General features: G+C 45.3%; 2 protein-coding genes across 5 annotated transcripts in view; one reads left to right on the plus strand and one right to left on the minus strand.

Annotated features, from left to right (window-relative positions):
• LOC309337557 (uncharacterized protein) overlaps positions 1-6252 on the minus strand; it is an 89436-nt gene extending 83184 nt beyond the window's left edge. Inside the window, exon 1 of one of the 2 annotated variants that reach the window (XM_081854138.1) lies at positions 6182-6252. The gene's annotated coding sequence lies outside the window, so the exon portion shown is untranslated. Of the gene's footprint in view, positions 1-4996; positions 5234-6181 lie in introns of those variants that run through there. The other variant, XM_081854137.1, reaches the window with a different exon arrangement.
• Positions 1-27456, plus strand: part of RNH1 (ribonuclease/angiogenin inhibitor 1) — a 184820-nt gene that overhangs the window by 153299 nt on the left and 4065 nt on the right. Inside the window, exons 1-6 of one of the 3 annotated variants that reach the window (XM_081854245.1) lie at positions 9717-9850; positions 20420-20519; positions 22091-22261; positions 23842-24012; positions 24690-24860; positions 25974-26144. In XM_081854245.1, the coding sequence (XP_081710371.1) occupies positions 20434-20519; positions 22091-22261; positions 23842-24012; positions 24690-24860; positions 25974-26144 (770 nt within the window). In that variant the 5' untranslated portion in view covers positions 9717-9850; positions 20420-20433. Of the gene's footprint in view, positions 1-9716; positions 9851-14989; positions 15139-20419; positions 20520-22090; positions 22262-23841; positions 24013-24689; positions 24861-25973; positions 26145-27456 lie in introns of those variants that run through there. The other 2 variants (XM_081854243.1, XM_081854244.1) reach the window with 2 other exon arrangements.

Here is a 27456-nt window from a genome sequence, read left to right on the forward strand (position 1 = left end):
AGTGCCATTAATAGAATTAGCAGACACTTAAACACACACACAAAAACCTGTTGTATAGATTTAGCACTTCAAGCTGATATTTGCTGGAATCGTATCAACTATACTCATATCCTTATTACTCATTTTTGTGGGTAGTTTTAAATATGTTATAAAACCAGGGCAGAAACAAAGGAAACAAAATAGACATGCTGCCCAAATCCACTACTACACTTTTAGGAATAAGTAAACTTTAGGAATATGTTCAACCTTTACTGAACTAAAACAAAATTTCAAGCAGTGCTGGGCTTGGAACAGTGGGAAGTGTGTTGCTCATCCCCAGTGATGCCAGAGTCACTGTCTAACACGTACTTGTAACACTAGTAATACAGATTTATGTGGAGCAGTGCTGATAGTTCTTTTAATAACTTTGTTTCTGGTCTCAACTGCCTCCCAAGATACTGAGATATATATATATATATATATATATATATATATATATATATATATATATATATATATATATAAAATAATAGGGTGAAATCCATTTATTGCAATCAGTGGTACAGTATTCATCTAAATAGCTGTGTTAGCGCAAGGAATAGCACCAGGATTTCCTCACTTTCCTCTCCCTGCACATCCCCCCCCCCCACAATCCCCAAATCTGCTCTGGAGAGTTAGAAAACCCCCAGAACAGATTTTGTAGGGTGAGGGGAAAGAGATGGAGAGATCATCCTGTCACATAGGGAGAAATTATTGCGCTGGCCTAACGTTCTCAATAGCAGTACTTTGGACAGAACCCAATGGGTCTAACTCTGAGTAGGTCTAAGTTGAATATATCACCCACACATGATTATTATTACTATTGCCAGGGATCATCACACAACGGGGAAAAATACAATTGCACCCCATACAATTAGAGGGCAAGGAGGTTTCCACATCTCTGTAATTTTCTCATCTAAGGAAGCCTCTATCAGTGAGCAGCAAGAACCAAGCAAAGACAGTTCTTGGGAGTTGCAATGTCATATATTTGTCAGAAACACAAGGCCACAAAGGGTCCACCATTGCAAGAGCTCTGCTGTTCTCATTATGCACAGCCAGAGCCGGCATCAGCATTAGACACACTGAGGCAATTGCCTCAGGCGGCAGGATCCCAACGGAGTCCAGGGGTGGCAGTTCCCGCAGCTGTGCCTCCCTGCCACTGAGCTCACACACTGCCATCGACAGAGAAGGGAGGAGAAGCAGTGGCAAGCTCTTGCTGTTGCTCCAGCAACAGGAGAGGGTGGAAGGCACCCATGGCTGCACTGAAGTTCCACAGGCACCTCTGCCCCCCCCCCCCCCCGCCACCAGCAAAGCAAGGAGAGGCAACAGCAGCACCCTGGCTTCAGTGGGGAAGCGGCAGCAACTTTCTGTTTCACCTCACGTGGCAAAAATGGGACAGTCATCCCCTGTGCACAGTGCACCAAGAGCATTCGGAAGCAGCATGAGAGTATTCTTGGCTGGCACAGCTTTCCTTTTCGAGATTAAAAACCCCCACTGAGTGCACCTTTACCAAGGTTCCCAAGAATCTCGGATATGACACTCCTCATGCATGTCAATTGTTACAGCATCCACACATTACTGTCACCCAAATGTCAACCTGTATCCCCCCACAGTTTAATCCAATTTATCCTTTCAATGGGAAATCTGATGTTTGGGGGGGGGAGGGGGGAGTTGCTAACAACCTGGCCTGTTTGTAGTATTAAGCCTTCATTTGGAAGGATCCTAAAAAGATAACCATGACCTATAAAATGAACACAAAACTCGTACGAAAACTGAAGACAATGCCTTTTAATAAAACTTCTAGTGATGAGATAACAAACTTTCACTAGCTTTTGCTGATGCAGTAAGATACCTCACCACAACCATTTTGAATGCCTCATTCTTTGGGACCACTTTTCTTAACTAAGCCACTAATGATTAGGAGCCTCATTCATTCATTTTTGAACAACAGAGACTGGCAATAGGGTAGCAGTCTTTTATTGTTACTCCTACCTGTGAAAGAAGTCCAGAGAGTGGACTCTGTGCAGAATAATCCATGTTCTAACTCATGTATGTGCACATGCTGTGATGTAAAAGGCAATTTCTACAAACAAGCAGCTTGTCTCCAACAGTAAAACTAATCGAGACAGTGGTCTACCAGGAATGTTATGACATCAAAATGATTATTGCTTTCCTCCAATTACATTTCCTTCTACAGAAAGCAGCATTTTTATATAAATCAAGCATATAACAGAGGCTATAAAGCTGCATCACATAATGCAAAAGGACGCTGCAAGTCCAAAGCCAGAGGAGTCGCCATAAATGTACAGAGGCAACAGCATGATAAGAGTAAGCTAATCCCTTCAAAGTCCCCTGCCACATTTACAGTTCATCATTTACAGTAATTCATGTAACTGGTTTTGACTTCAGAACTCCTAGTGACAGAAAACACACATATTATGCAGTAATTACCTAATGCCTCTTAATCCAATATTGTCCAAGCAAAATGGATCCAAAGTGCTCATGGCTACTTAGAGTTCAAAGAGTTCCTTCATTAAACATAAAGCTATTTTAGGTGATTTGAAAACATCAGAGAAACATTACCCAGGTATAGTTATCACCATGCACAATAAAAGTAAGAAGATGTAGGAAATGCTCTGATGCATCAGAAGAAAAACATATGCACATAAATCGACAAGGTCTTCCACATGAACAAGGGAGGGAAGATAAAAGGGAACAAGAAGATTGCTAGGATGTTAATGGAATGAAGCCTGCACAATTTTTCAAAACCAATTGCCAAGAATACTTTTGCACAGCAGGGATGACTACTTAAGAAGTTGGGGAAATGATTAAATGCAGAATCCATTATCAAAACGCAAGGTAAGAAAACACAAAGCAGAACACTCAGCAACATGTAGACTTTTGGCTACTGAGAATTGCTACAAATGCCAACCAAAATCCAGTTGCTTGGGGTAAATAAGTGCACAGCCCCAAAGCAATGTTGTTGTGAAAGGAAATATGTTTGATGACCTCGTAATCAAAGAGATGTGTGTGAATGCAAACAGCTAGATGTATGCATGTGGACTGCTTCACACACTCAAAACTTTTAAGGCCCCCATAAGTCTCAAAATGTGTGAAATCAATGCATGATATTCACACTTGTCTCACAGATCCAGACAACTAAAATTCACTGGATTATGCCAGAATATTTAGTACCTATCCTATTACTGTGTATTGTACTCCATGTTTTTAAGGATTTCATTAATAAATAACCCTTGGTTCATGAGCTCAAATATTCCATATCATTACCTCCAGTGCTTATTCCATTAGTAAAGTAATAATGTATCAAAAAGACCTCAGTCACAATAAAGTATGTGAGATGTCCTCAACTCAAATCTTCTCTTAAATGTCCTCAGTGTGTTTTCCCTCCAATTTACAAGTTTTGCCCACCCTGGTTTATACAATTCTTAACTATATGACACCATACTGCAACAGTGCCCTATATTAAAATGGTTTGCAGTGGATGAGTACCATTATTTGTGAATAGTTTTTCTATGCAACTATTCCAACCACAGAAAAAAGAACTGTATAATGTAGGTTCCATTACTTAACAATGTCTCAACTAAAGCCAGAGCCTACTATTAGTCAAAGGAAGAAATGAAAGCCCCACTAAGCATCGAAATAGACAATGAGCCATTTTAAAGTTTCCACTGCTTGAATGTATGTATTCATACTGGCTTGGACTTTTCTGGCACAGAGACAAACACCTGGACCAAGCCCTCTCACATAGCAGGAGGGTTTGATTACCCACTGCTGTTTGCTGGTCTTTGCAAAAAGGTAACAAATAACAATTCACCTATGGCTGTAGAAATGTGCTTTACATGGAACCCTGCACATTTGAGGGGAACTGTCACTACATATTATTTTCTGGGTGTTCAGAGAAGAGAATGCAGTCTCTTTTTTATGCTCTGAAAACCCCATTCATGCCTTCCCTCCAAGGGAAAATTAGCAGATTATACTTCTGCTTTCTTATCTACCCCTGACAAATCATTCCTGTAATAAGAGTTTAATAAACTCAGTACAACCCCTTCTAGATGTGCCAACTACAGCACAGAAAAGGTCACAACTCGACGGGGAAAACTAGAGGTCCTTCTAGCTGTCTCCTCCTCGCTCATGCTGCATGTAGTCACAAGCATATACTTAAGAAAAGAGCAGTTCGTCCCTGAACATCATCTGCCTTTCGTCCATTCATAGCCTCCCGGGACAATAATACAATGAACTTATATTCCTTCCACTTTACCCCCAATACCGGGCTTCTTTCCACTCTCCACAGCCCAAGCCAGATGAGACCTACCCACAATCCCACAAAATCTCTCCAAGCCCCAGGACTGCGCTCCACATGCACAATAGCACAACACACCCAATTCCCCAAGTCCGCCAACATCCAGATAACACAAATTCCATCCTCCCACTATGGAAGCGCACACCCTCCTAGCCTCGCGTGCACCCGACTCCCCACCCCCACCCAACAACAACACACACACACACACACACGTAAACACGCGCTCTGGTCGCCGGGCACAACTAAAACACGAGAACCGTTCACTATTATATGACACCCGCCCCCCCCCATCCATCCTATAGCGCACACAGGCGCAGGGAAGGGAGCAGCCGGCCCCGCAGAGTCCTCCCCTCGCCTGTCAACCAAGACCACCCCCCTCCCGCTTCCATACACACGATAATGCATTTATCCCGCTAAGTCCTTTCTCCCCTCGGCAGACCCCGCGCGCACGCCTCCTGCCCTCATCCCCGCACAGCCCGCCCTTCGTAGCGGCGAACACACACCACACACACCCCCGTCGCCTTCCCTCGGAGCCCGCGGGACGGCGGCTCCCGCGCCCCTCTCTGTGAGGGACGGCAGCGGCAGGAGGACCCAGCGACATCTCCCTCGCTCGCTCGCCCGCCCCCGAACGAGCGGCGCCGGCTCCCCTCTTCTTACCTCAGAGCGGTGGGGCGGTGGGCGCGCGCCGAACCGGCTGCTGGAATCCGTTTCTCCTCCTTCGCCACGCTCTTCATCCTCCTCTGGCAGAGGATGCTGCTCCTCCTGCTGCTGCCGCCGCCGCCGCTCTGTATGTGTGTGTGTGTGTGTGTGCGCGCGCGCGCACCAAGAGGAGCGGCAGTACAAACAGTCCCCGCCTCGCACAATGCGAAGCAGCTGCTCCACACAAGCGCACGCGCCCCCGTCTCTCTCTCTCTCTCTCTGACTGAAGGAACTCGCCGCCGGGGCCTAGAATCTGCGCGGGCGAGCTAAAGGAAAACGTTACGCATGCGCGCTGTGGGGTTTCATGGGAAATGTAGTCTTTCCCCCCCACAGACCGCGACTTCTCTCCCCTCGCTAGCTCCGTGTGGCTTCTCCTCGCTGGGTGACAGAACTTACCTATCTCTGCTTTTTCGTTTGTTTTAACTAGGCTTAGGTTTGGCGAGGAAGTTCGTTTCCCGCAAGAACAAGTCGGATAAAACGTTGTATTTTAGCTCAGACGCCCACTGTTGAGTAATCATCTATAATGGCTGAAAGGAAAGCTTGCAGCGCGAGGGGGAATTAGCTCAAATGGTAGAGCGCTCGCTTAGCATGCGAGAGGTAGCGGGATCGATGCCCGCATTCTCCACTTACATTTTTGCCTGCCTCTTCCTCTACAGTACTCAATTATTGTTGCAGCCTTTCTAACAATTCTCTATCAATGGTCAAGCCTACAGTTGTAGTAAATAGCCTTCTACTGAGAGATTGAGGGGGTCTGCTGTTGTTCATGCTAGTCATGTTCTTGTATGTTACAGCTGGTTATGATTTTCCCTTGTTGTGGAAAATTCAAAGCAAAAACAAACAAAAACATGCTCTGCAAGCGAAAAGAAGGCAGCCTGCTTCCTTGGAAATAAAATAAAACAAATCTAGATCTCGTGACTAGTTCTATTAATCCCAGTGCATATAATATTATTTCATCAGACTTCAGCCTCATAGTTTACAAATACAGAACTGGCGCCACTGTGCTTCAAATGTATGCTGTTTAATAAATCCAGTTAGCAAGCATTGCACGTTACGCTCAGTTGCAGCAAATTATTAAATCTTAAATGCAATTCTAAGATCACCAGTCAATTATAACGCCCTGCATTTAAATATAAAAATGAATACCTCCGTGACATATGTAATCCTTCACCTGCCAAAATATATAGTCCGAAGCTCATTATTTCTTCCTCATATGATTATTTCGAATTAGCCAATCACGAAGCTTTGGTCATGAGCGATCCAGAAGACACCTCAAACATCAACGCTGGTCCGGGGTATCTTGTGCGCCCTCTGCTGGACAACTCGACAACGTTTCTCTTGACATGGTGTGCGTAGGTTAGGGGGCTGAGCCCTCCCCAATGTTGAGGGGGCTGCCATCTCCCGAAGTTTGCCGCCACCGGGCAGCGCTCGTGTGCTGGTGGGGGCAGGACCTACAGATCAAAGATTTTATCCATCCTATGTAGAACTTTAATTTACTGTGGCTAGATTCAGGTAGGTAGCCGTGTTGGTCTGACGCAGTCGAAATAAATAAAAAAATTAAAACTTGTCCAGTAGCACCTTGTTGTTGTTTAGTCGTTTAGTCGAGTCCGACTCTTCGTGACCCCATGGACCAGAGCACGCCAGGCACTCCTGTCTTCCACTGCCTCCCGCAGTTTGGTCAAACTCATGTTTGTAGCTTCAAGAAACCTGTCCAACCATCTCGTCCTCTGTCCTCCCCTTCTCCTTGTGCCCTCCATCTTTCCCAACACCAGAGTCTTTTCCAGGGAGTCTTCTCTTCTCATGAGGTGGCCAAAGTATTGGAGCCTCAGCTTCAGGATCTGTCCTTCCCATGAGCGCTCAGGGCTGATTTCCTTCAGAATGGATAGGTTTGATCTTCTTGCAGTCCATGGGACTCTCAAGAGTCTCCTCCAGCACCATAATTCAAAAGCATCAATTCTTTGGCGACCAGCCTTCTTTATGGTCCAGCTCTCGCTTCCATACATCACTACTGGGAAAACCAGTAGCACCTTAGAAACCAACTAAGTTTGTTCTGGGTATAAGCTTTCGTGTGCATGCACACTGCTTCAGATAGTATCTGAGTATCTTCAGATAGAAGAGTATCTGAAGAAGTGTGCATGCACACGAAAGCTTATACCCAGAACAAACTTAGTTGGTCTCTAAGGTGCTACTGGACGTTTTATTTTATTTTATTTGTTTACTGTGACTAATAACTGTGGCAGCAAATAGAGTTGTATAAATATTTGGGTGGGGTAGGGGGTGTGTGTGGCTGCTACCTCTTACTACTCCTTGGAGTCATTCCTGGTGTGGATATGTGTGTAAACATTTAAATTCGTATTCAGCAATGCAGAGGAGAACCCATCCTTCATTGGCCTAGAGAGGTAATAAGTTCTAACTTCCTTGATAAGTTCTCAGAAATCATAGGCAGGATCCCAGACTGGTTGCAGAGTTTCTTTTTCCATTAGTCATCTATTTTTTTACTGGATTTGTACCTTTCTCCCAAGGCACACAAGGCGATTTACCATTTTAAAATGCTAAAACAGATACATTAGATAAAATGTAAAGGGACAGAGTCCTTTCAGGCCAGCTGGGACCTGATGGGAAGAACTCCCTTGCCTGGGCTCCCTCACTCTTCCCTTCCCTCAGGGAAGACAGAGCTCCAGGGAAGATAGGAAAAGAGATGCTTCACTGTCTCTCTCATGATTTTTTATGGTTCCTTCAGGAGCTGATGGTATATGTATAGAGCTTTGTTTTTTTTCCCTGGCATTGGGTTCCTGTTTGTTTTCCTTGCTCATTTGCTAAAGTAGTCAAAGCTGAATTTGATAGCAAGATCTTCCTATCTGTTTCTACTTTGAGCTCAAAATGTAGCAAACAGTAGAGACACCAACCCATCTAACAACTCAGAACACACTGCTTCTTCAGTAACATTTTACAACACAAATCAGACAGCTCTCTGGATAAATCAAAATAAATGCTGGAACAAATGAATTGCTATTCACTTAAGAGAGATAATCATAACTCTTCCAGAAAAACAATACAGACCATCAGTTGCTGTCTCAAGGTGAAGCATAACCTTGGCAGGATTTCCATTTCAAAGGTTACACCTGGACTGGCTACTGATTTATTAGCGAGCCATATTGAATGTGTTAGTATTCATATATAAATCCCTTAACAGCTTGTGACCAGTTTACTTGAAGGCTCACTCACCCACTTCAATAGTTGTCTTTGTTACGCCTAAAATTGCTAGGCACTGTAACAAAAATTAAAAATCATACATGCCCTTCCCACAGGCTTATGGTCTAAAGATTCCATGTGTACTCTGTCTGCTTGGTAAGTGACTGTAGGACTCTAGAGGCTCAGGGTCGAGTCTGTTTTCAGCCCAGAAGTTCACTGAGAAGACTTGAACTGGCAATTGTCTCTCAGCCTTATGGGGAGGATAAATTGGGCAGGTGAGAACCATGTCCTTGGAGTTCCTTGGGTCAAAAAATGAATGAATAAAACACAACCCCGCTGTGATTGCTGCTCACAAGAGCCAACTCCTAGGGGTTGAGGGGGCTTTGTCCCTGCCCCAATAACATATTTGGGGGTGGGGGCCTAAATTGATGGGCATTGCCCTCCAAATGGTATGTGTGCACCGCATCATGTGATGGATTATGTGGGGCGGGGCTTTCCTGCTCTGCCAAATATTTTATATAAGTGTTGGCACCCTGCTGCTGCTTATAGACGCATTATGCAAAAATCCGCTTTCACTGTCAGGACAGCACCTGCTGCAGAGCGGCTGGATGACGGGAAGGTGGTGTTGCTCTTTTGAATAGGAAACTGGATGCCGAGGAGGAAAGGCTGCTGGTAGCTGCGCATTCCAGACGCCCGCATGAGGAAATTGCAGCCTTCAGCGGAGAATTCCAAATAAACAGTCCAACACTCTCCCTTTCCTACAAGCAGCCAATCACATTTTGAATCGCTGCCGTTCCAACCAATCAGGAGTTGTCGTGGAGCTGTAACTAAGCCTGGCGCGTGACTGGAAGGGTAGAGAAAACCCTCGGCTGTGTCAGTGCGGGGCACGCAAGGGGCGGGCCGGAGAAAGCAGCACGGTGCCACCTTGCGGCAGTTTTACAACATTCCAGCAGCAGGCCTGGACCAGCTTGTGCGCATGCGCCATGCCTTTCCAGGGCTGTCGGTAGGTAGCACAAGCGTCTGTAAAGGGGTGACGTTGCTTCCAGTACTCGGAATCAGAGCCTACCAGTGATCGCGCGGAGCCAGTGTGGTGTAGTGGTTAGAGTGTCGGACCGGGAAAACCACTGGGGGAGACCAGGGTTCAAAGCCCCCCTCGGCCGTGAAGCTCACACTGGGTGACCTTGGGCCAGTCACAGCCTCGCAGCCTAACCTACCTCGCAGGGTTGTTGCGGGGATTAAATGAGCAAGGGGAAAACCTCGAGAAAGTGGTCGGGTATAAATGCAATAAATACCTAACAGCGGGGGCTTCCAGTCCCTTTACTTTCCCGCATACATTTCTTAATCCCCGCTTCTTTTAAAGAAATATACTTGTTCATACACACTAGCCACCCTTGCTGATCCTGCCCCCCCCCAACACGTGTAGGAAGGAAGGATCGGGGGCATACATCCGTTAGAAAACCAAGCAAGTTTACACGCCCAATCCAAGGCATTTCCTTGCGATTTGGCAATGCGGAAGCGCGCGGAGCCCAAACTCTGGCGGTTGCGCGGCTAGCAGCAGGCGGAGAGTAGGAAGTATCCGGCTGACGTTTCCCAGCAGCTTCCTTGCCAAGGCAGATCCGCGCAGTAAGTATGGCAGGCCGGGCAAGCTGGGGTTGCTTAAAAAGGAGCTTTGGGCGGCTGGCTTGGAGAGGGATGCGCGCAGAGAGTCGATCTGAGGGCCAAGGCGGTCATAAAAGGGCGCGATGGCGCTTCTTTATGCAACAAAGAAAGGCTCTCTGTTCGGTTGTTGACCTCAAGCACAGGCCGCCGCTAGAGGAACGCGGATGCTTTCGCGCAGTTTGCTGCTACGCCGTGGTTTAGGGCGCTGCGTCTTTGGGATTTCTCCAACGAGGGATGCAGGCGTTTAGGAGTTTCGGTAGCGAATGCAAGAGGGGCGCGGTCAGCAAGCCGCCGGGGATGGCGCACGATTTTCCAGTGCCAGCTCACGATGAGGCTGGAAAAGTGGATTGGGATGGATGAGTCATTAGAAAGCGAGGACGCCGTTTCCTGCTTCGTGGATTAGCCCTCGGAATAAGTCAGAGAAGGAGAAGCCCCGCCCCCCGCAAGTTCTGTGGGGTGGGGAGCATCTGCTCTGCTTGTCGGACAGTGGTTCTCAACCTTTTATTGGCCACGCCCCACCTAAAATCCTGATTCCTCCCCCCCCCCCCGCGACATATAATTCTTATTATTCAAAAAGTGAACTCCGATTCAAGTGGAGGAAACCTAAAAGGCCATTAACTTGGTCTAACACATTCTCAAATTGCCCCGCTGTGGGGCGTGTGCCCCATGTTGGGAACATGGTTGTAAAAGGTAAATCTCCAGCATCTGTAAGTAGGGCTGGGAGAGAACCCTGTCCGAAGCCCTGAAAAGTAGCTGCCAGTCAGTGTGGGCAGTAGATGGACCAATGGTCTGAGTCGGTTAAAGGCAGCTTCCTAATGTTTCTCAAGGGCACCACCTCATACCCAAATAGTGTCCACCATGATGCAAGACACAGGGAACATTTGCCTGCTTTGTTTATTTAAAAGAGTTGTACCCCACTACTCAACAGATTTGCCAGGACAGTTTTCAAAAGCAATTGCCCCAGTCTAGAAAAAAAAGTAAGAGCCAAAGCCCCATTTATTCCAAAGGGACTGGATTTATTTGAGTAGAGTCCTGCTGAGCCAACATCCTGTTCCCCACAGTGGCCAACCAGGTGCCTATGGCAAGGATGGAAACTTGGGGCCTGAATGTGGCCCCTAGGCTTCTTCAGATGGCCCTTGGAATTGTTTCCAGTCCGCCACCACTCTTTGACATCTGACAGGAGGGCATTCCACAGAATGGGTGCAGCTACTGAGAAGGTCTGTCTGATTCCCTGTAACTTCACGTCTCACAATGAGGGAACTGCCAGAAGGCCCTCGGAGCTGGACCTCAGTATCTGGGCAGAATGATCGGGTGGCTGCTACAGCCCAAGACAAAGGAGGAGCAAGATGCAAGCAGAATAACATCCACTCACTCTCTCGCACCAGCCACTCACTGCCACAAAGATCTTCAGGTTGCTCAATAACAGACTTCTTGATGCAAGTCAATTCCATAGGACTTATTCTCAGTGTGCATAGGCACAGCCACGCTAAAATCAATATAGCACTGACACACCAAAGCAAGAAGTTTAGTATGTAAAATCAAGTCCTCCAGTTTAGATGGTTTGAATAATCATGCTGTTAAAATCATAAGACTTTTGAATGGGTTGGGATGACCTTATCAGTCAGAACCTTGTGAGTCTACATACACTGCAGCAAGAAGTTTACCATCTGTGCTATGATGCAATGTCTTTTGTCAAGAAACTGGCCAAAGTTCATATGTCTTGGTGTTAAGTACATAAATATGTTGGTGTTTCAGAGCTGAGGTGCATAGCCTGCATTACTGAAGCTGAACAGATATTCCACAAACATGTAGCAGTTTCCCCTCCCCTGGTGAAACATAATCTCCAGATCCCCAGTTATCATTTAAAATGAGCAAGTTTCTAGAATTGTAGAACCTGAGCTAGGGAGCAAAATTCTGCTCAGGCTTTTGTTGCTGTTGGTGTTTTTGGTGAGAGACTAGGCAGGGGTCAGCAAACTTTTTCAGCAGGGTGCCAGTCCATTGTCCCTCAGACATTGTGGGGGGCTGGACTATATCTTTTTTGGGGAAAGAATGAATTCCTATGCCCCACAAATAACCCAGATATGCATTTTAAATAAAAGCACACATTCTACTCATGTATAAACACCAGGCAGGCCCCACAAATAACCCAGAGATGCATTTTAAATAAAAGGACACTTTCTACTCATGTAAAAACACACTGATTCCTGGACCATCCGTGGGCCGGATTTAGAAGGTGATTGGGCCGGATCTGGCCCCTGGGCCTTAGTTTGCTTACCCATGGACTAGGGTGTTCCCCCTTTCAGTGCTTTATTTTGGTTTCCCCACCCCTAAAAAAGCCCATGGACATGCATACCCACAGAACCTTTCTCTCTGCATTTGCCTCCCTAACAGACTCTCCCTGTAGCCCCTGAAATTTCTTCCTTTTGCACTAAGAGCTCATCCACACTTCTGCTTATTCTGTGCCTAGAAAACACAGGTCTGAGAGGTTTTCCATTTGCCCCATTGCTTCCTCCAGGAAAATCCGCTGCTGTCAATCTTTAGAAAAACCAATTGATGTTTGTTCCAATTCAGCAGTAAACAGTGGGGTTTCCCGGAGGAAAGTGGCAGGACAAGTGGAAGTGTGGAAGAGCACCACGTCTCACAACTCCCATTCCTCCATCCCTATGCTCTAGCAGACTCCCATTTCACACTCCCCAAGAAGGTTGCGCAGACAGATTGTTCAACATAATGAAACACTGAATTCCACCCGGTACCTGTTTCAAACTGCAAAGCTGAAGAACAGCCCTTTGCTTCTCCTTAGGTCAGGCGGTTGTAGGAGGAACTAGAACTTGTGAAATCAGAGAACAAAGTAATCTTTGCTGGAGGCATTTACGAAAAGAGGAAACTGGAATTTCCTTCATAGGCAGTTGTTTTTTAAAAGGATGTCAGGAATTACTTAAGACTAATGAAGGTCAGTACACTGTTGAACAGGTATGGACAGGGGAGCAGTCCAAAGCTGTGGGATGATACACCAGGACAGATTATGGGATTCATGAATGGCCAGAAACAAATTCAACTGGAAGAACCTTCTGGTAAAAAGCTAGGTGCTTCCAAAGGGGGACAAAGTGTAGGGCACTTAATTAACTGAGGATTTCTGAACGAGGCTTGTATGAAAAGACCTGGCAGCCTTGGGCTAGGTCTGAAATTGATTACATAGGCAGAAGGAAAAGAGAATGGAGAAGACAGACAATTATCAGTGTTCCATGGCCCACATCAGCTCTGTCTCCTTCTTTTTATAGGTTTGTGGACAAACAAGAACAGCTGATTTTTACCTACATGTATGGATGCCCATGAGGACAAGGGGTGGCAGTTGCCAGGGCCTCCTCTCCCATTTATCAGTGTGAGGCAGCCACCTCAGGTTCTAGATTTTGAACGTCATAAATGGGTAGCAAATTGTTAGTTATTTAGGTTGTTGTTGTTCTATTTTTGTTGCTATGGAAGAGGCGAGACGCTTCTAGGATTTTATGCTTCAGGTATGAACATAATATTATTTGCCTCACAACATGAATTGGGCTTATCTGAGGTACTCCTGGAAATTGTCTTTGACATTATGCCATATATTGGGTGGGATTTATTTATTTTTTTAATCACCTATACACACCCTGCTATACCTCTTCTGGGCAAGAGTACACTTCTAGTTATTTTTCAGAAATGGTGAACAGCAGCAATGCTCTCTCAGAACAGCAGTGCCTTCCCATTTTGAAAACCTTATTTAGTTGTATGTGTTCATTAAAATGTTTTGGCTGCCATGCTCCTCTGCTCTACTTACTATTCCTCTGTGGGAGCATCTCCAGGGCACACTTGCAGCCTGATCCTATACTGATCCTATACATGTTTACTTAGGAGTAAGGCCTGCTGAGTTCAAAGAGGCATCCTTCCAGTGTGTATACTAGGATAAGCTATCAATCACCCCTAGCCAGTTAGAGGAGATGAACAGCATGGCCCCCTCTTCCTCAATGCAGAAGGTTATCACTGGACCTATTTTGTACAGATGGGATGTAATGCAGTGTTGTGGGTGAAAATTCATGCTTGGAAGTATAAGACAGTGGGCAAAAGTTTGCTTATTGCTCACGTTTGTCTGTTTACAGAAAAGCATAAAGACACGCTTTCAAAAGGTTGGTATCTGAAGAAGTGTGCATGCACACGAAAGCTCATACCTAGAACTAACTCAGTTGGTCTTTAAGGTGCTACTGGAAGGAATTTTTTTATTTTGTTTTGACGCTTTCAAAAGTAACCTGTGGAGAAAATTGTGAAAAGGTCAGCCTTCCAGCATCAGGTTCTTAAAACATGAACCTTGTTTGCTTGGACTTCTTAAAAAATAAATAAAATCTCAGGGTGTGTGTGACAAATTTATAAGTTTTGAATTTTGGCAATTTGGCAAGCTGGGATAGGATTCCTGCTTTTTGCTCTGGGAGGTCTCCAGGCAGCCAACAGGCACAGCTGCTTCTCCCAGTGTGGCAATGCAGACATGGGGGAATCTGCACCTCTTGAATGTCACACTGCTGGTCGAAAGCAAGGTTGTGACAAGCTAATCGAGAGGTAGATTTACAGAGTCTGAGCAAGTCTGAGCAAAAGTGCTATCCCAGATCATCTTAGCAAAGGCGTTCGCACCTCTGGTACTGTAAAAACAAGGGGACTCGTAGAAAACCAGCAGAACTCCCTTCCGCCAGTGGCTGCTGCGGTGACTCTTCCAAAGGGCCAGTTACAGATAGGTAGCCGTGTTGGTCTGCCATGGTCAAAACAAAATAAAAAAATTCCTTCCAGTAGCACCTTAAAGACCAACTGAGTTAGTTCTAGGTATGAGCTTTCGTGTGCATGCACACTTCTTCAGATACACTGAAACAGAAGTCACCGGACCTTTCTATATAGTGAGAAGGTGGGGAGGGAGACTGATGCGTCACCGCACATTTGGGAAAGCCTCACGTGGCGCCCTGGGAGTCGAGCTTGCCCAAACAGAATCGGCTCCGTCTTGGTTGCGGGGAAAGCAGAGCCCATCTAATTACTACAGCCGGCTCCGTGGGCGAGCGATCCCCGTGGCCCAACCTCTCCCTTTGCCGCCCAGAAGGAGGCGCGGCTAGGCAGATTAGTTCCCGCGCTTCCCGTTAGGGGCGGGTTGGCCGAGAAGCTATTTATTGCGTTTCGGGCGGCGGCGCTGGCGCTTGGCTTCGGCAGAGCTGTATTTGGGTTGGTTCTCCGCGCGGGCCGAAGATCGGGTAAGTAAGCGCAGACCTCGCTCTCTTTTCAAGCTGTTGGGGTTGGCCAACAAGTACTGCGTAGTCGGGTGGTTGTTTTTTGTTTTAAACCAGGTGTCATAGGTGCCTGAGAAGCGCGCAAAAAATAGATTTCTAGTTTAGGCAGCGGGGTTGGAAAGCAAGGCTGGTTTTGAGTTCCTGTTTTTAATTAACCCGCTTCTGACGCGTTTGTGTCGCAAGGAAAGAGGGAGGCACTCCAGCCTCTTCCTTGTTGAGCCTGACACTGCAGAAAGTGGCCGATCGGGGCTGGAAAAATGGTTCCTAGCTAGGAATGAGTACTTGCTCTCGGGCTTCTGTGAAATAAACCCAATTCATTGTCATTTATATGCTGTAATAGCAGCCCTCCCCGATTTAAAATAGCATGACTTTAATGAGGCGTCAGCTAATTTCCCCGGAAGTTCTGTCCCTTTACTGTGGTAGAAAGTGTGTAGCGGTGGCTCAGTTTCTTAATAATAATATAATATATATATAATATATATATATATATGAAGCTTTGTGCTGGATAACTCGCACTTGGGTAGGTATATGGAGGATTCCTCCCTCCCATTTGCAAAGGACAGTGATGGCATTTCAAAGTAAGAAATGGATGGGTTTTGTTGCTTTCCCCGCTCTCATCCTTTGAGAGTGATCTGTGTGTTTTGTGTGTTTGGAAGTTGTCATGGAAACCTTCCGCTGCCAACTTGTGGAGCTGAAGTTGGAGGGTGTCAGATCTTGGTTAGGTGAGCTGGCTGGGGCTGAAGGGAGCTGTATTCCAGCAAGACCCAGAGGCCACCAGGTTAGCAAAGGCTGGTCTGAGGGAAGGCAGGGTCTGTCTCTTTCACGCAGAGGCCAGACTCCCAGGTCTGTTTGGGGATGCTCCTGCTCTGGGTTTTCTGCATAGAGCAGAGGGCTGGGCTCCGTGGCTTTGCAAGGCCCTTGCCCAAGCTCTATGAATCTGGTACTTATATGGTTCCAAAAGAATGTCGGTTTTCTCTGTGAACAGCATTTTTGTTTCATTGAGCTTTGCTCAACTGCTGGCATCAGGCTGTTTTGTGACCGGAGGTTTTGTGCGTTTTGCAGTGCACTTCAGTTTTGAAAAGCATGTGGTTGGCATTTCCCCCGCGTTGCCTATTGTCAGCTGTTGCTCATGCTCTAATACAGGAATCAAACTCGCTGAATTTCCTTTTAATTGTTCGTGGCATCTAGATAAAAAACAACTCACAACTACTAGGCAATTTACAACCAGCCTCCCAATGCTTGCTTTGGTTTCTCTCTCCACCCCGCAAGCTGGAGCTCTTGACTGTTCAGTTGAGAGGCATAAAGTATGAGCCGATTGCTTTCACAAGTAGGTCTGTGGCAACTCTTAATCTCAGGGTCATGGGTTCGAACCCCACACTGGGCAAAAAGATCCCTGCATTGCAGGAGATTGGACTAGATGACCCTCATGGTCCCTTCCAACTCTACAATTCTATGATAAACCTCTATGGTCATATCATATTAGATAGGACCATATAGGCCAGCTCTTTGTTGGTATAAGTTAGAGATGAGGAACCCTTTGCTCCCTGGATGCCAATTCCCATCAGTCCCAGGCAGCATTGCCAGTGGTTAAGGGTGGTGGGAGGTAGCCAGCAGCCAAAGAGAAGGACACCCACACATTTCCCATCCCTGGAACAAGTGAAGGACCATCATTTGTGCCATTGTAAAATAATGGCTGTCAAAAACCAGCAGCTTCCTTTGAGTGAAGCCTATCAACCTGGTACGTTTTTCCTCTTAACGACTGGGAGTTGGCAGGCATTGCATATGTTGTATTTGCATACATTGATGTAAACAGGAAAGGAAATAGAGTTGCAAGGATGGAAAATCCCTAGATGCCCAATTATCCAAAAGGGTGTGTTCAGCTATAAATAGCTGATGTCTAGAAACTAGTGGTTTCTTCCAGCCATCGCAGTAGGGGGTAGAAAAGAGAACAGGCTTCAGGTGTCCTTTCTATTGTGTATTCATTACGATTTGGGCTCATGATGGTATAGGGCTGATGATACATGACCCCACTTTCAATATGGTTTGTGCCTGCTGAGATTTCGGGGTAGGCATACTGCTTCATTTCCAATTGGTGCTTCTTCCTGAAATCTTGCTACTTTCCACACCTCAAATGCTCCATGTGTGAGCACATGCTTTCATTGTGCTATAGTGCAAGAGTGTCCCTCCAGAAGGCAATAAAACGGTAACATTGGAGAAACATTGAATCTGTGCCCCGAGTTCTGGGAATCTGCAGATCTGGTCCTTTTCCTTTTTCTAGTTGGAAGCCACCAGAGCTTTATATACACATTGCCATGTTTTGACAGATGAAACAACAAAGTGCACAAACTGAGGTACAAAGTTACCTGGAGAGGGGCAAATGTTCAGCTGTGCAAAGTGGGAGGATATGATGTGACTTGAAAGCTCCGTCGGTAGAGCCTGAGGCTCTTAATCTCAGGACTGTGGGTTCGAGCCCCATGTTGGGTGGAAGATTCCTGCATTGCAAGGGGTGGGACTAGATGACCCCCTCCCGGTCCCTTGCAACTCTATGAATGGAAGGAACTGTCAATTTCTAGTGACGTTATTGGAATTTGCAAGGTTCTTGCAGGCAGATGGTTAAAGCCGGAAGCATTCTATGGGCTCAGTCGGTGATCTCTAGGGAACGCTTCCTTCTTTGATATGCCCAGCAACATGCTGACAATGTGGTCTGTTACTTTAAAGGTGATCAGTAGTAAACTGGTTACTCAAACTTTTCTAGTGGAACTACTTGGAAGTGAATATCATATGGCCAAATACCTCCCCAAGACGTGAGAGTCTCTCCGTGCAGTTTATCAGCCTACAAAAAGAATATGCAGCACAGGTCATATATATATATATATATATATATATATATATATATATATATATATGAATGAGTGGATGTCCTTTGATGGCCAAACCAGGCAGATAATTTGTGAACTATTACTTAGGAGGTCCGTTCCCCCCCCCCCCCCCAGTTTCAGAATCTGTGATCAGGCACAGAAAAAGTGTCATAAGTAGGTAACCCTGTCTCCTTCTGCTATTTCCACTCAAAATCACCCCACGCCCATTTGGGAGAAAGATATAGGCTCCCCACCACATATCTTTCCTAGCTCTTTTTCTATCCAAAGCTGGTGGAAAGTAAGATAATTTGAGTGGACAAATGACAACGTACGGAAAGGGTTAAGCACCATTAGCTCACCTGTCCGACTTCCCTTCCTGGCTGCAGTATCCAGTGTCTGCTTTGTACTATGAAAAGGGAGGTGAGAGAGAGTTGCACATAGGTGAGTGCTTTGTTAAAACTCTTTAATGTTGCTAGCTTCTGAGGCACAGCAATATTAATACCAGGTGACCTGCTTGACAAGTATTCACAGAGTCTGTTTCTGTGTTGTTTCCAGGAAAAGATATTGGGAAGATCCAGTCGTTAGGTTGGGCATTTGGGTTGGGTTTTCTGGAGCTGATGAAACGTGCTTTCTCTGCCAGCTCACTGGTGAATCAGCTTTCAGAAATGTCTCGTAACAGCACTTCAACCCAGAATAATTAAGCTCAGTGATTTTTTTCCTGGAGGTACTGAAAGGTACATAGTACCAGCACCATTTCCCCCTAAAAGGCTAAAAGTGTGACACTTATTGTAACAACTTCATTGTGAGTACCGGCACCCTTTTTCTATAGAAAAAAAGCACTGGTTAACCTTATATCAAATTTCACTTGGAAATTTCAAAAGGGGAAAAAAAAACCAAGGGTACCAAATGCCTGGAGTTCAGGGGAGTGGTTTGTGACGGTACTGCGCTGATTATAACGTGTACCCCTTGGAGAGAATGATAGAATAGTTATATCACTTTGCAAAGTGATATCAGAAATCCTGGCCTAACCTTGGGACCAAACCAAGTGTGATGTGGGAGGTTTATGAGAAGATCTCATGAAGTTTTTTCTTTTTTAAAGCCATCTCTCCCAAGGAATATAGGGAGTCATACTTACAGCAGGCCAAGATCTTGTGGCCACCAGGTGAGAGAAATAACATGAAGCAGAGCAAGTATCAGGAAAGAAAAGAAGAAAAAACACACTCACCCTGAAAAACACACTTTCAAAATGAATCAACTGACATCACAGTATGATTCTCAATACACCTTTTATATCTATTGAGAACTGGAACAGAAGGTGGAATTTTCCATCTTTTGTATTAATTTTATTGCTCATATGGGCAGAGCTACATAAGATGTAGATCATGAATTACCAAATAAATGGTGTATCTAATTTGATCCATCGTGGCTGCTGTGCTGTGTGTGTTTTAAACCCAGTGCAGTTGCTGGTGCTGCAGGCCTAGAAGGGTCCAGATTAACAGTACAGTGGTACCTTGGTTTAAGAACAGATTATTTTATGAACAACTTGGATTAAGAACGCTGCAAACCCGGAAGTAGGTGTTTTGGTTTGTGAACTTTGCCTTGGAAGTAGAACATGTTCTGCTTCCTGCTGAGTGTGTTCCATTTGTAAATTGAGTCCCCCACTGCTGTGGGAAAGCATGCCTTGGTTTAAGAATGCTTTGATTTAAGAACGGACTTCCAGAACAGATTAAGTTCGTAAACCAAGGTACCACTGTACCAAATACCGGAGTTGCAGAGTACACGTAGTGCCAGCTCCATTTAATAAAGGGCCCTCTCCAAACTCGCATCTTCACTACAAATGTAGACTGTGCAGATCAGGAATGTAGTCGCCTTCAGAATGGGGCTAAAGTTTGCAAATGTTGAAACATTGCCCTTCAGAGGTTCACTTCTAGTAAATGTGGTTAAGACCGGCTGTCGGCAGAGAGACAGAAGCGTTGCATGATTCATGTGTGTGCTTTCGGGCTGTTGCATCAGCTCTTGTTAAGAAGGGGCCTCTTTGGGTTAAGTTGCAAGCGGCCACAAACAGTACCTTTCAGCAGGGGGCTAGTTCTTGAGCAAGTGCAGGAGTCTTTTGAGAAATTCTTGCTTGCAACTGAGATAGCTGCAAATGCTGTAGACCAGGGATAGCCAGCAGTGAGGCCGCCAGCTGCTGTTGGGCTGCCAGCACTCATCATTTTTGGTGGCAGAGGCTGGTGGGAGTTGGAGTTCATCAACATGTGGAGGGCAGCATAGTGGCTTCTGCTATAGAAAAGCAAACAAAAATGCTGTAGTTTGAATGGGAACAATAGCCTTCCCCTTGACCCTTGTTGTAAGAAAATAATACCTCTCTCTCTCCCCCTTCTCTCCAGCTGTTGCATCAAAAATGGACCTTGACATCCAGTCCAAAGAGCTCAGTGGGTCCAGCTGGAAGGAACTTCTTCCAACCCTGAGCCAGTACAAAACCATCAGGTAAGTAAAATGTCAGCGAAACCCATGTATGTTAAGGTCTCACAACTGCAAGGGCTCCATTCCGATGGAACTTGAGCTGGTGTAGTTCTTGCTTGAAAACATTGTCCTGGCCCCAAAATACCTAGAGATGCTCCTCACAACCAGATTTCACATTGTCATTTATCAGTTACCTGCCATGCTTGAGGTTGCAAAGCACAGCACCTGCTCTCCCATTCACTTAAATCTCCCTTTGTGTAGAGATTTCCAAAAGGGATACATGACAAATCTGAAGAATCATGAATCGTGTAGGCTGTTTATGTTGGCCAGATTCAACATGTTTGCCTCGGTGGTAGTGAGAGGAAGATATTTAGCTATCCCAGAGTCTGAGCGTCTCTGCAGGTGCGGGAAAAGGGAACTCGATACTCTGGAGCATATATTCTTCTCCTGTGATTTTGGTAGTTATGCCAGAATACAATTATATGAGGCCCTAAAATTCAAAAAACAGATTTGTACTCAACCAACGGTCCAGGACTTGCTGGCAGACGGCGATGATCAAGTTACTTTAATAGTGGCCGAATTTTTGAGAGCTGTCCATGATGAAAGAATGGGCCATGATAAAGAGATTTAGTGGTTTCTAATGGTAGGTGACGTTGCTGTGTTGTATTTTTATTTCATATTAAATTGTATTATATTATTCATGTACATTAATTTCTGGGAGTTAAGAATAGGACTAGGATAAATTGTGTTTGCTGTACCCGTATTTTATACAGTTTGTATATGTTGTTTGTCAATGTGTGGTGTGCTATGCCTAATAAAGGATTTTGAATTGAATTGAATTTATCAGTTACCAAGTTTTGTTCTTGGTTAACTGCTCATGGTTTGTCTGGGAGAGACAAGCCCAAGTTCACCGTGGCGGCAGCAGCACACAGAGGGGAAGGAGCAAGTCATATATGATTTTGGCTTGTTCCTGTAAGCCAGTGATGGCCAAACTTGGCCCTCCAGCTGTTTTGGGACTGCAATTCCCATCATCCCTGGTCCTGTTAGCACTGCTGTAAGCCATGGTTTGGCATAGTGCTGCATGGGAATGAAAGCAATGTCTAACTTAATTGTTTCTAACCAGCAGTCATTTTTGTCTGCTCTTGTTTCATTTGAAAATCATATTGCTTGTTGAATTATTTTATTGTTGCAGATTTATTTTGTGAGTGCTTGGGAGGCTTAAGGGCAATGCTTTTTTTTCTGGGGAGGACGCAGAGGTACACATACCTCTAAACATTTTGTGAATCTTTGTACTTTTGTCAATTTTTTTCCCCTGATTTGAACTATAAAATTGTGGTTTTGAGTCAAAATGAGAGTACCACAAACATTTTTTTTAGAGAAAAGGTACTGCTTAAGAGTATATGGCGAATCTGCTGTAATAAGGGTTCCAGTTTGCTGATAGACAGACAATGTTGGATTTCACCTTTTGTTGTTCAAATATTCTGGAAGTCTTCCAAATCAGGTTGGAAGGGAAAAAAGAATTCTGTAGAGGAGAAATGTTTCTCTCAGCTGGTTTGTTAGAGTTAACACCCGCTCCTCTTCCCCTTCATTCTCAGGTTGGATGACTGTAGTCTATCAGCTAGCCATTGTAAAGATCTCTGCGCCTTTCTGAGCACAAAGCAAACATTGACTGAACTGAAATTGAACAACAATGAACTGGGAGATGCTGCTGTAGAGCTGCTGTGCAAAGGATTGCTGAGTCCAAGCTGTAACCTCCAGAAACTATGGTAAATCTCCTACAATCTGTCATGGCTTAAGTTTTGTTAGCCAAAGGTCTCCACAGATGGAAATGTCCACAGTAGGAAGGTTGTCAGTGATAAATTCCCTTCTGGCTAAGAAAGTGGCTCAGAATTCCTTTTGGGCTTAAACTATTTTTGCTATTGTTGAACTGTGGTCTCTGCTTCTTATATTCTTCCCATCAAGTTACCACTGTATGAGTTTTTCCTGGAGCAGCTGGACTGGGGGACCTCTGCTAACCTATAATCAAACCATTTGCTTAGGCTGGCATACAAGTAGGTGGGGAAATCAATAATAATAATTTATTAATTTATTACTTATACCCCACCCATTTGGCTGGGCTTCCCCAGCCACTCTGGGAGGCTTCCAACAGGAGATTAAAAATACATTAAAATGTCTTTCCCCCCAACATTGCCCAGAAGTAGTGGTGCTGTTTTGCATGCTCTAAAACAACTGCCACACCTTGATTCACCTTCACAGTGATCCAATAGGTTAGATTGCAGAACTTGGGCTCCTGTCTGTCTGTCTGTCTGTCTGTTTACCTATTTGGGGTTAGATGCTGAGTTCTTCCAGCTCTCACACCTTCCAAAGCTCACATGTGCTTTGGGACAAGGAACGGATCTCTGTGACTACTCCTGAATTGGGTGAAGTGAAACTGGGCACCTGGAAATATGAAACTAGTAGCAGATCAAAGAACATCTCAAGTGTCAAGAGGGCTTTGTGTTCATGAGCTCATCCTGACAACTGAAACAATGTCTTTCGGTTTTAGCGCCAGCACCCCAGAGAGCAGTCTGGAAAGTGGCTTCTAGTAAAATGTGGCTGGTCTTCAAATGGCAATTACGGCCTTCCTGATCATATGGCTTTATGGCTTCATGACTTAAATGGCCCCTGTCAGTCTGGGCTGCACTAGTGCAGTCTCTGATATTGTAGGCTGTTTTCTCCTACCACAGTTTGCAGTTATAACACATGGCTTGAAGATATAGAAAATATCACTGTGGAGGGGATGGTGTCTCTAGTTACATGACTGAGAAGAGGAGTGCAGAGGGTTGGCTCCTCTGTTTTTCCTCTTGAAAACTCTGTTAAGTGTTATGACTTGTTAGGCAGCATTTTTTCTACATACCTGCTGGGCCAGTACTGCTTGAAACACACTGTATAGGGATTCTTTTTCTGCTGTGGGATTCCTTGTGTTGCATCGAACAAAAGCCAACAAACATTTCTAAGCCAGTCCGTAAACCTATAAGGCAGGCAAAAATCAAGGGGGGCAGGGGGTCTGTAGCATAAAGGAGCTGTGGTGGGAGAAGCTTTGTCTGTCTTTGTGCCCTTGAGATAACTCTTAAGGGACATACATGGCCTTTGCCTACTCAAAAGACAGCAGCGTTAATATTTGGTTCCCCGTGGGCATCAGTATCATCTGCAGAGAATTTATAGATGTAAGCTTAGGTTATAGTCTTATGCAAACACAGAATTGTACAGTATATTTCAAATAATATTTCAATTACCTAGGCGTCAAGGTAAAACAGTAAATGAGGAGTTTTAGGGAGGCTGACTTAACTCTGCCTTGTTCTTCCAGGCTGCAGAACTGCAACCTCACCAAAGGCTGCTGCGAGAGTCTCCGTTCTGTGCTCAGCAGCAAGCCATCCCTGACTGAGCTTCACCTGGGAGACAACAGTTTGGGCACAGCAGGAGTTAAGATATTGTGCCAGGGACTTTTGGATCCCAACTGCCAGCTGGAGAAGCTTCAGTAAGTGACTACTAGATTTGTTAGCAAAGATCTCTTGGCTGAGAAGATTTCTCAAGTTAGAAAGCATCTCTTTTCGAACTCAGATGCATCTTGCCATGGTCGTGGGTTACTCTCAAAGGGGGTGGATGAAAACAGCTGAGGCTGATGGTGAACAATTCCTTCCCACCCCCCAGTTGCTTGTAAAGAGTCATACAAAGTGTGTTTTGTACAGTGTCTTTTCTCAGATCTACACTTTCTGATAACAATATCCAAGAGAGATTGAGAGATCAGAGCTGGTACGGGTGAAAATATTTACTATTAATAATAATTAATATACCGCTTAATGCCAAAATAAGCTTCTGAAGCAACAGGTATACAAACTAACAACACAAAATTAAAGTATAAACTATGCATTGGAACAATTCCATGAACAATCATTGTGTCTAGGTCAGCTTTCCCCAACCTGGGAGTCTCCAGTTGTTTTTTGGACTACAGGTCTCATCATGCCTGGTTATTGACCATACTGGGTGGGAATGATGGACAACGGAGCTCCCCCAAACCTCTGGAGCCACTAGGTTGTGGAGGGCTGGTCCAGATGTGTGTTCAGAAGGAGGAAGCTTTGTGCTTGAAAATGCCAGACTGTTTGAGCCTCCTTCTTATCTATTGGGGGGGGGGTTCTTTCTGTTCTTCTCCTATAGGCTGGAGTACTGTGAGCTCTCAGCAGAGAACGTGGAGGCTCTCAGCTCTGCCCTGCGCACCAAGCCATCCCTGAAGGAACTCAACCTGAGCAACAACAAACTAGGGGATGCCGCAGTGAAGCAGCTTTGCCAGGGTGTGCTGGACGACAAGTGTAACCTGCAATCACTGCAGTAAGGCCTCTATTTCCAACCCCTGGCTCTCTCCCCAGGCTCAGCCCCTCTTGCTTAGGCTGCACCCGCTTCACTGCACCTGCCACACATCCTTCACCAACAGCCATGGTCTCTTCTGCAACTTTCATGGCTGCTCTGGAAGCGCTCACCTCTTTGGTTCTGTCAGTGCTTCCTGCATTTTTGCCAGTGATCAGAACTGCTTGGGCAGTTACGCAAACTCCTCGTGGCTCTCACGAGCCTTCAGAGTGAGGGGCACCGTTAAGAAGAAAAGTCTGGTTATCTGCCGAGTGAAGGAAGCTTCAATGGGAGCTTCCCCGCTCAATGCATGTGGAGGGCTTTGATGCAACAAATTGCAGAAGGAGCAGCTCTCTGTAACTGCTCAGCTGGTTCCTGGGTAACTTGGGGGGAGAAATTGATTTGGGTGGGGTGTAACAATGGCTGCTTGCTGCAGCCTCTGTAATTGTGGCCCTTAAAGCAGAAGTCTTGGCAGTGCGTGTGACATGTTACAGTTGTACCTTGGTTTTCGAACAGCTTAGTTCACGAACAACTTGGAATTCGAACGCCGCAAACCCGGAAGTAGGTGTTCCAGTTTGCGAACTTTGCCCTGGAAGCCGAACGTCCAGCACGGCTTCCACAGCTTCTGATTGGCTGCAGGACGCTCCTGCAACTAGTTGGAAGCCGTGCCTTGGTTTCTGAATGTTTCAGAAGTCAAACGGACTTCTGGAACGCATTCTGTTCGAAAGCCAAGATACGACTGTATATGCAATTTTACAGTGCATTGGAATCTTCCTTTAAGATTAATGTGATGCCACTTCTAAATAAAACCAATTGAAGGTTTTCTTTTCTCCTAAAACCATCTTAATGGCATAAAAACACACACACTGCATATTCCACTGCATTTCTTGATGCACAATCATTTCGATAAGGTTTTTTTTTGGGGGGGGGGAGTTTGCCGTGCTCAATAAGCCTCTAAGGCATTTCACTACTGGCCAATAAAACTGCAGTTTTGGCAAAATTGAAATAATGTGTGTGTCTGCTAGTGTGCGGCAGCAGCTGTGGACAGGGTTGCTGAACGGAACGTAATTTGTGCTTTGGCTTCTTGCTTTCCTGCAGACTGGAGAGCTGTGACATCACACCTGCCAGCTGTCGGGACCTCAGCGCTGTGCTAAGTTCAAAGCCGTCCTTGACTGAGCTCTGCATAGGCGAGAACAAGATTGGTAACGCAGGTGTATCCCTCTTGTGCCAGGGGGCCTTGAATCCCAACTGCCAAATACGCAAGCTGTGGTAAGTGGCTTTATCTAGAGCAGGTGTAGCTTGTCAACTAGGCTGTCACAAGAGCCGACTATTTTCTAAAAATATATATATAATCTTTCTTGGTTTTCGAATAGTGTCACTATGGTTGCAGTATTTTGGTGTCCCTATGTGAGTGTTAATGTGTCTTTTTACTATGCACCTTTTAAAGAATTCCTGTGCCACTTAAATAATTTCTGTGTAATTCAAATATTTTCCATGTACCTTTTTGATAATATCTTTATAAGCCCCTTGTAATTTTTTTACCTCCTTTTCTATTTTTTTCTAAATGTGTACCTTTTTGTAATGCAATATATAGTGGGTTGTGTTGTGCTGGTGGATACTGAATTGTGTGTTGTAGGAGCCAGATCTGTTTAACTACATGCCTGATCCTGAAAGCTGCTCATGTTACAAAACGTGCAGAATTCAGTCTCATAAACTTCATTCCTGCAAGCCTGTACATTTCCCAGCCCTGGAAAACATGCTTTTTAAAACTCTTGCAGTGCCAATGGGAATCAATGGTAAAAGCTCTGCCCTCCGTAAATCATTTTTTTCACCAATGTGCATTCCTAGGACTCCAAGTAAATGTTTGCCAAACAAGTTTTGTAGATGGAACTCTAAATGTTTCATATCCAGTGTTGCTCTTCTTGCTAGTGCAATAGACTTCTGCTTGTGCAACAGAAGTTACCTCCTCTGCAGCCTTCTGCAAATGCTCAAAATCTGTTCTAGAGGGTTGGAGGACAGGGATGACCTGTTGCATCAGTAGAACTCTGCATGTGCAGCACTGGCTGCTTCTTTCACTGGTGAATTTTCCAGGGGAGAAAATGTGGAGGTTTATGCGAATAAGGGTCATATATCCAAATTGCATGCACACTTATTGACATAATCAAGGGCAGGGAGCCTGTGGCTTTCCAATATTGTTGGACCACATCCCTGACCAGTGGCCATCCTGGCTGGGACTGATGGCCATTGAATTCCAACAGTAGCTGGACTACAGGTTAGCCATCCCTGCCCTAAGGAGTTATTGGACCTTTCAGGCTTAGACACATTGGTAAATGCACTTCGCTTCTAGTAGGTGTCTGTTTGGCTGACATGGGGTTTACATTGTAGGCCGCACACGCATTTGGTTGGAGATGTCTGTTACTCCTGCTTAATGCAGGAGGGAAACTTTGTGTATGAGGATTTGTCTTAATACAGCAAACGGTCTCGCTCATGTGGACTCCAGGGGTTCCAAACGGCACACACAGCTTGAAGTTTCTATAACACACTCTTCAGATCTTGCCAGTGACTAAAGACAGTGACTTGA

Source organism: Podarcis erhardii (assembly GCF_964252035.2).
Source record: "Podarcis erhardii genome assembly, chromosome: 1".
In the NCBI taxonomy this organism is placed as follows: domain Eukaryota; kingdom Metazoa; phylum Chordata; class Lepidosauria; order Squamata; family Lacertidae; genus Podarcis; species Podarcis erhardii.